At 30.8% G+C, this 8,486-nt stretch overlaps 4 protein-coding genes across 4 annotated transcripts; 3 read left to right on the top strand and 1 right to left on the bottom strand.

The window, feature by feature from the left end:
• Positions 1-1,208: 1,208 nt before the first annotated feature.
• ASCRUDRAFT_68242 (uncharacterized protein) lies at positions 1,209-1,592 on the bottom strand (the record flags this gene model as incomplete). Its single annotated transcript, XM_020191506.1, has 1 exon — positions 1,209-1,592. The coding sequence occupies one exon, from the start codon at positions 1,590-1,592 to the stop codon at positions 1,209-1,211; it is 384 nt and encodes a 127-aa protein (XP_020050539.1).
• Positions 1,464-4,973, top strand: GYP7 (GTPase-activating protein GYP7). Its single transcript, XM_020192475.1, has one exon. The coding sequence runs from the start codon at positions 1,840-1,842 to the stop codon at positions 4,543-4,545; it is 2,706 nt and encodes a 901-aa protein (XP_020050538.1). The 5' UTR covers positions 1,464-1,839; the 3' UTR covers positions 4,546-4,973.
• A 110-nt stretch (positions 4,974-5,083) lies between these two features.
• ASCRUDRAFT_73898 (uncharacterized protein) lies at positions 5,084-5,737 on the top strand. The gene has a single exon (XM_020192474.1). It carries the CDS (start codon positions 5,353-5,355, stop codon positions 5,575-5,577), a length of 225 nt encoding a protein of 74 aa, XP_020050537.1. The 5' UTR covers positions 5,084-5,352; the 3' UTR covers positions 5,578-5,737.
• A 171-nt stretch (positions 5,738-5,908) lies between these two features.
• TIM50 (protein translocase subunit TIM50) lies at positions 5,909-7,767 on the top strand. The gene has a single exon (XM_020192473.1). It carries the CDS (start codon positions 6,023-6,025, stop codon positions 7,550-7,552), a length of 1,530 nt encoding a protein of 509 aa, XP_020050536.1. The 5' UTR covers positions 5,909-6,022; the 3' UTR covers positions 7,553-7,767.
• Positions 7,768-8,486: the final 719 nt, after the last annotated feature.

Raw genomic sequence — 8,486 nt, 5'->3', positions numbered from 1 at the left:
ATTGTTTTTATTTTGTTACATCTTAGGTCTATGTATGAGCAATTATTTAATTCTTTGATCATTGATAGCCTTTTAATAGCATTATTTGATAAGTTTAACGAATTTAAATTCTCTGGGTATTTTTCATTGTTTGGAATAGCCATCTCATTGATTTTGTTGTTGGATAAATCAATATTTGTAAAATTAACTAAGTTTTCAGTGTTTTCAATTTTCTCGATTTGATTGTGGAATAGATTTACTAGATTCTTAAAACAGTTATCGATACATTTAATACTTCTAATTGTATTAAAAGTAAAAATCCAGGTACTTTATTTCTTTAGGAAATTCTAAACTCCTCAATTGGAAAACATATTATTTGTCATTTTGAACATTTTTAAATTTGATTGATGTATGGAATTCTTCAAATTCTATTTGTTCCATTTAGAATAGTTTCAATCCATTCAATTCCAAAGTAGTTATGTTGAATAAATCGAAAAATTGATTGAGGAAGAGAGATTGGGGATCAATATTTAAATATTCAGGATAATCACAACTCAGTGTTGTGCTAGATGAATTTTGAATTTCATTCTTGTTGCAATTAATTAACGCATCAAAATCAATCAGTATTGTTTTTAGTGTGTATTCTTGAACTAGTAGTAAATCTTTGATTAAAGGAGAGTTGGGTCAAAATAGCATTGAGAATGTGAGGTGGTAATCCATCTAATATATTTGGTGTGACTTTTTTTGAGATCCCAAGTTCAATATTGATGTATTTCTTGCTGGCTATAGACGATACATCGAACATGTTTATTTCTATGAAAACAGAACAAAATATCGATATATAAATAGTGAGGTTTTCTTTTGGAAATATATATAGTATGCGTAATTCTTCGGATGCCATGCATTGACATGCATGAGATTGAACCAATAAAACAATTGCTGAGAACAACCAAAAATCTGTTCAACAAGAATTTCATACAGACAAATCTGCTGGTATGTTTTTAGTTTTGAAGTAATATTGTACAAAACTTAAAAATACTCAGAGACATGCTAAAATATTTTAGCACAAAGTCACGCTCCATTTAGCTTATCATTAGAAATTCGGTTGGTTTCCTCTTGGGTTTTGTGAAAAATGAGTATTATGTATGTATGAACTTCATAATAATTGCAACCAAAGTAAGCATATCAATAACAGATACTATTGTTGTATACAAGATAATTAAAGGTATTCAAATAATATTTTTAGTATATTCACAATCTTCTTTAATTCCAGTCGGAATTAAAAATAAAATCAATTTGACCGTTTGAATCAAGTACTGGATCAGCTGACCGGCGTCCCGAAAACTTCTGAAAAACCTAATTCGGTTCTTAGCACCGGAATTAGAGCAACAGCTTGTCTGTGAAGGGATGTCTATGAGCCAGGCCTTAGTAGACCTCTCTTCTCCAGACACCTTTGTTTTTGCAGCTCCTGCAGCTCTTGCAGTTCTAGCTGCAAGAAACACAGTTCCAGCAATCGGGGCCTGCTGTAATTGCATCACGTGCTGCCTGTGCTGCCTGTGCTGCCCCAGGCCCAGCCTCCCCAGACTGGCCCGTTTCCTCAGGGACAACCCCATAGTGGACTTAGTTGCTCGGTGCTGTTCCTGGTTGCTCTCCCGGTTGCGCGAACCAGGTATAGCCCTTTTGCTGAAAGCAGCTCACGTTTAGAAATCAAGCGTCATCTGTTGTTAAACAGTTTTTGGAGTTTTGAAACTGGAGCAAGATATATAAAACCAGAAGCTGGAGGAAGTGTTACCTTCTACCCAATTAACTCCAGATACTATTGTCAGCACAGTCTCTCTATTTTACAGCACAGATCCTCAAATGGGTACCCACAAAAACACTTTACAATCACAGGAGAAATCTCCTAATCTGTCAAATGGCGGAAGCCTATCAGACGCAGTTACCAATCCCTTATCGTTAACCAAGTCCAATGATAATTCCAATGACAATCTTAATATCAATTTGAATAATTCATCTCCCTATAACTCACTAAGAAAAAAAAAAATTTCAACCTATCCCCCAGGTAAAGCCAAATTATTATGGACAAAATCAAAAGTATATATCCATCTAACCAAAAATAAAAGCGACAACATTTCTGGGTTTTTATCATTAATCAAAGTATATCCCACTTCTATTAATAATGAAATATTATTAACCTGGTTTCCTGAATCAACTTTATCAAATTCAAATGATCGAGCTATCTTTGAATCTTGTGATTTATATATCAATTTAAATCAGTATAAATCAAACTATAATAGCAACAACCATGATAACCACAATTTCCCTAATTCTTTCAACACCAATAAAAAGAAAGTTTTCTTCATAAATAGCTCAATTTTGCAATCTATGGGTGCTTACTCATTCCAAACTCCATTATCAAATATTTTTTCGATTCAGGCAAGAGTTCCATCATTAGGTTGGTGGTGGGGTTCAATAATAATCAATTCAAGGTCTCAATTTGATACTTTCCCAATTTTATTCTTCCATGATGATGAATCAATCTCTACTCAAAAGGAACAAAAATTTAAAAATAAAGACTTTAATCCGTTTTCTTCAAATAATGAAGGTCAATTATTTTGGGGTGGCGACCAATTCTTCACTATCTTAAAAAAGTATATTCTAGTTGAAAGATCATCTCTAGATTCATCCTTTTTCTTAATTAACCCAAATTCTGATGACTTGAATTATACAAAGTTAGTAACAACAGATTACAAATCAATAAACAAAAATGATCCAAATAACCAAGGGGCAAACAATAACAATATTAATGAATCAATCGAAAAAATTAGACACACTTTACAAAATATTAGTGTCAATAAAATAGTTACAAGCGCTAAATGGACAATTTTAGAATCTTTAGCTAGAGTATCAATGTTGGCAAAATCAAAAGTCGACGAATTAGTAGAAGAAAACCCCAAAGTTAAAGCTCTATTAAACAAACCTGAAGTTGTTAAAATTAATAACGATTTTGATACTGCAAGGGTTTATTTAGCTAAATGGGCTTTGGCTATTTCTGAACAAGCCGAAAAAAATAAAATTGATTTAATTCTTGATAAAAATTATCAAAACTTATTAAACAAAGAATTGGGTGGAAATTTCTCAAACTTATCTATTCAAGAAATCTCAAAGATTCATAGAAGAAAAGAAATTTCCCCAGTTGAATGGAGCTCATTTTTCGATAGTAATGGTAATCTAATTTTAACCGTTAATGAAGTCAAAGAAAGAATCTTCCATGGTGGTTTAAATGAAACAATCAGATCCCAAGCTTGGTTATTCTTACTAGATGTAGTTCCCTGGGATTCTTCAACTTTTGAAAGAAATCAAATTATTAAATCTTTAAGATCTGACTATCAGCATTATCTAAATTTATGGAAAATTGATATAGAAGAAAAACAAAAAGATGAGTATTGGGTAGATCAAAAATTTAGAATTGAAAAGGATATAAACAGAACTGATCGTGATTTGTCACTTTATAAAAACCCAAAAAAATCATCAACTCAAAAAGATAAACAAAATCAAAGTCATAATAAAGATGAAAATAACGATAACGATAACGATAACGACAATGATCATAACGATAACGATGACGAAGAACATAATATTTCTAATATTAAAAATGAACATTTAAAAAACCTAAGAGAAATTTTAATCACTTACAATGAATACAATCAGAACTTGGGTTATGTCCAAGGTATGACAGATTTATTATCTCCGCTTTACTACATCTTTCAAGATAATGCATTATCATTTTGGTGTTTTGCAAAATTTATGGAGAGAATGGAGAGAAATTTTGTTAGGGACCAGTCAGGTATGAAAAACCAAATGTTGGTTTTAACTGAGTTAGTTCAATTTATGTTGCCCGAGTTGTATTTACATTTGGAAAAATGTGATTCAAATCAACTATTCTTTTTTTTTAGAATGCTATTGGTTTGGTTTAAAAGAGAATTTGAATTTAATGATACTTTAAGATTATGGGAAATCTTTTGGACCGATTACTATACTTCAGAGTTTCATTTATTTTTTGCTTTATCAATTTTATCGAAACATGAAGTGATAATTAAAAGACACTTAAGACAATTTGATGAAGTATTAAGATACATTAATGATTTAGCATTGACAATGGATATTAATGATTTATTAATCCGCTCAGAGTTACTATTTTTGAGATTTAGAAGAATGATAGAAATCATTGATAGAGAAAATGATATGAAAGAAAGGGCTAAAATGTATAAAGTTCCAAATGAAAGTGAGGTTGAAACCGAAGTAGAAACTGAAACTGAACTTGAAAATGACATCAATAATGCCTCTACTAGCAATAATATCAATCCAAGAATCAACAGAATCAATGCCAATAGAATTAGTAAAACTAAAACATTTAAACCTTCAGAACAAAAGAAACCTAATGAGTCTACAAGTGATAAAAAAAATAAAAATTATAAAATCTCTGAAAGTTTAAGAGCATTACTAAGTAAAGAAATTGTGGTGCAGAAAGAAGTTGAAAGAGAGCCAGGAATGGGAGGCGGTTGAGCGATGGTTTTGTGCTTTTATTTTGTGAATTTTTTTGTCATTCGTTTTTTTTTGCCAATTTTTTTTATTTAACACAGTTTATTGTTCTTGTATTTTTCTTTGTTTTATTGTTAGTTTACTTCATTCATTTCATTAAAATTGCCTGAAATTTTTAACTTTTTCTTTTGATCTTTTTTTTTAGTGGTGGTTTGTTTAATTTTATTCTGGCACAGCTATTTTTTTGTACAATTTTTCTTTTAATACATAATTTTCGAGTAAAAGTAGCGCAGCAATCAAGAAACAGAGAAACAAAAAAAATCAACATTTCCAAAAGCATAAAAATTGAATTTATATTTCTTTTCAATTATTAAAGGGTTTGATCCAAGCCCTTTGGGAACAAGACTCATAAGAAGCGATATGAGAAGCACTGCACAATTTCCCTATGAGATCAATACTGAGCAGAAAAGAGTGTTAGACAATATATTCTAGAATGGTCTACTATTTTGGTTCTTTGCTTTTATCTTTTTGTTCTTTTGCTCTCTAAAAAGCAAATGACACACCAGACAAAATACACTTTTATTCCAGTTATTTTCTTTTGAAGAAGGCAATAAGGAAATAACAAAGGTTGAGGAACAAAATGGAAAAAAATAGCAATAAAGCTTGAAGTATTTGAAATCAATTTTTTCATTTTTGTTTTAATATATAAACAGCAATGCCCATTGAAAATTTCTAATTAGAAGAATTCCCAGAACACACACAGTTTCAATTTACATCATTCGCTCTGGTTTTTCATTTACTCTTATAGTGCCAACTAATAATTAATTCAAAATGTTCTTCTCAAACGTTGTCCTCGTCGCTAGTGCTGCCACAGGTGTTTTTTCCTATACTTCTAATGAAACAGGCCCACATACTGATGGTAGTGGAATTGGCGGTTTTGATTCTCAAAATGATAGTGTTTCGGTTGTTCCACCTATTTATGAAAACAATGTTGCAAAAGGCAGCTTTCCACTCGCTGCTGGTGTTGTTGGTGTTGGTATTGCTCTTTTATTGTAAGCAACTATTGGCCACCAATAACTTTTTAACTTTTTAACTTTTTTAACTCATTTAACTCTTAACTCTTAACTTTTTTATCTTTCTTATTTTATAGTTTTATTTTTGTTTGCGTTAGTTTTGTTTAGTTTAGTGTTAATCAAAAGGATTGGGTAGCTTCTCTTAAATCAAATGTAGTGTATTGAATTGCCACCAAATTGCCATTGATTTGAAGCTTCGAATACGTCGCTTTGAATCCACAGCGGTGGTTGCTTACCCTCCGCAGGACCCAGGGTTTCTTTTTTCGCACCCACCAAGAATTGAGAGAAAAATTTTCATAGAAGATAGTCTGATTGCTGATTAAAAGCCAGAAAGTGCTGTTGGTTGGACTAGTTTTTTTGCATTACTACGTGTTTTAATTGCAAGTAGTTGGATCATCTACGTTTACAAGTTTTTGCGCGTTTTCAATATGAGTTTTTTGTCAAGATCAGCAATTATTGGTTCTAGAAGATTCCAATTTCATCAATCATACTACTTGAGAAATACTTTGAATTCGATAAGATTGTTTGATAGAAAAATTAATATCAATTATAACCCAAATCGTTATTTATCAAGCAAAAAAACCGAGAAAGATGAACCAAGCTCTATTTTGAGTGACGACATATTGGCTAAAGCTGGTTTCGAAGTCGATGAGATTGAAAAACATCATAAGGAAAGCGAAAGACAAAAACAAATAGAAGAGGCTGAAAGGCAAGAAAAGGAAAATGAAAAGGAAAATGAAAATGATAGCGATAACGATAAAAGAGAAAGAAGAAAAAGAGTTAGTTCCCTAGATCGTAAAAGAGATAGATGGGGTAATTTATCATTTTTCTCATTTGTCGGGGCAACTATATTAGGCACAGCATATTTAGCCAGAAACTGGGACGAAGGTGAAGAAGAAAAAATCACATTACCAGGAGAATCGTATGTCGACAATGGTTATACTCCAGGGTTAATGTATGAAAGATTCAAAAAAAGATTCCAATCCATTTTTTCTTATTTCTCCGAACCAGCATTTGAAGAATTGTTACCTCCTTCTCCACCAGAACCATATAAGAGACCATTGACACTAGTCATAGGATTAGAAAATTTATTAGTTCATTCAGAATGGACTAAAGATGGTGGCTGGAGAACAGCAAAGAGACCAGGTTTAGACTACTTTTTATCATACTTGTCATTATATTACGAAATTGTTATATTTTCATCCAATTCTTTCATGTATAATGAAAGAACAATTGAAAGATTGGATCCAAACAAATTACACATATCATATGCATTGCACAGAGAGGCAGCAAGATATGTTGACGGAAAGATAATAAAAGATTTGTCACTAATGAATAGAGATTTAGGTAAAATTATTATTGTTGATACTGATCCAAACTGTTTCGAATTACAACCAGATAATGCAATTGGAATGAAACCTTGGGATGGTAAACCCGATGATAAATTAATTAGATTGATTCCAATTTTAGAATATATAGCAGCTCAACCAAATATTAAAGATATTAGACCAATTATAAGAACTTTTGAAGATAAATTCAAAATTCCCGAAGAATTCCATCAAAGAGAAATGAAATTAAGAGAAGAGTTTAAAAAAGAATATGAATTGAAAAAGAAAAACCATAAAGGAAATTGGGCATTTAAATTATTGGGATTACAACCTTTAGGTAGCACTGCAAACGTTAGCAGCAACGGGATTAAACAAGACGATGAACCCAAAATGTACATTGATTTAATTCGTGAAGAAGGTCAAAGACAATATAAAAGTTATTTAAAATTCTTGGAAGAAAAAGGTCAAGAAATGTTAGAAAAACAAAAACAAATGGAAAAACAAATGCTTTCAGATCAAAAATTTTCCATCAATAAACTCTTAACAGAAGGTATGCCAAACCAAGAAGATATAGCAAAGGCTCAAATAGAAAAAATGCAAAAAGTTCAACAAGCTCAACCAGTGCAATGATTTCAAATAATATCAAGAGAAATTTATATTTCTTTCTAAATAGCTTTTTTGAGACAACATTTACTTATGAAATACTTGTAAATATAGTGCAGCCAACAAACTGGATACCTTTTGCAAAATATGTCAATACACATAATGACGCACTGACTTGCATACGTTCAGAGTGTATATAAAGCAATTACGTAGATTCGAATTATATCGAAATCGTGTTCGGATTTGCTTGGGATCTCTTGTTTTCAAACAAGAGAATTCGGTATTTGTTTTTTCCTGATCAGATTTTTCTTTTACCTGTTTGAGATTTAGAGCAAAATTATTCTATTATAAAAATTTAAAGGTTTTGTTCTAAATAAATTAAATTGAATTCTTTAACCTACGGTTGTTTTTTTAGATATTTTAACATATTTTAGATAATGTTAATACTTGCTGACTAAGGTCTGGGGAATAAAGCAATCACCGACTCTCTCTGAAAGGATTAATTGACACAAATTTCTTGACAAATGATAAAATATATTCCATATGGCAATAGCAGAAACCGAAAAGCTGAATCACCACAGATGTTATAAACTATTTCAGCTCAATATATTGGCTTTGTTTGGGTTATGGCATAATAAAATTGTTTGAGAAAAAAAAAATATTTTTCAAATAATTCTATCAAGTTGGTTTGGTGGCTATTAGGATTCTTATCTTTTAAAATATCAAAGAATTTAATTGGATTTGATTATTTTTTTTATTTTTAGTCTTTTATTATTCTAAAACAAAATGGTTCTAAAAATAATTTTGAAATGAAAATAGTTTTTATCTTCTTCAATTATCTAGCCAGAAAAACCATTATTTATTGATACTGCATTTGGTAATCTATTCTAGGACAAAAAAATAAAAGCAAATCTAGTATAATGGTATAGTTCTCGTAATAATTGTTTGGTTGAATGTTTTG

This window comes from Ascoidea rubescens (assembly GCF_001661345.1).
Source record: "Ascoidea rubescens DSM 1968 unplaced genomic scaffold ASCRUscaffold_1, whole genome shotgun sequence".
In the NCBI taxonomy this organism is placed as follows: domain Eukaryota; kingdom Fungi; phylum Ascomycota; class Saccharomycetes; order Ascoideales; family Ascoideaceae; genus Ascoidea; species Ascoidea rubescens.
Note: the sequence above shows the minus strand (reverse complement) of the source record. Positions and strands in the feature narration are given on the sequence as shown.

Excerpts from the sequence above, each read along its gene's own strand:
- TIM50 (XM_020192473.1), top strand. The coding sequence starts at position 6,023 with ATGAGTTTTTTGTCAAGATCAGCAATTATTGGTTCTAGAAGATTCCAA.
- ASCRUDRAFT_73898 (XM_020192474.1), top strand. The coding sequence starts at position 5,353 with ATGTTCTTCTCAAACGTTGTCCTCGTCGCTAGTGCTGCCACAGGTGTT.
- GYP7 (XM_020192475.1), top strand. The coding sequence starts at position 1,840 with ATGGGTACCCACAAAAACACTTTACAATCACAGGAGAAATCTCCTAAT.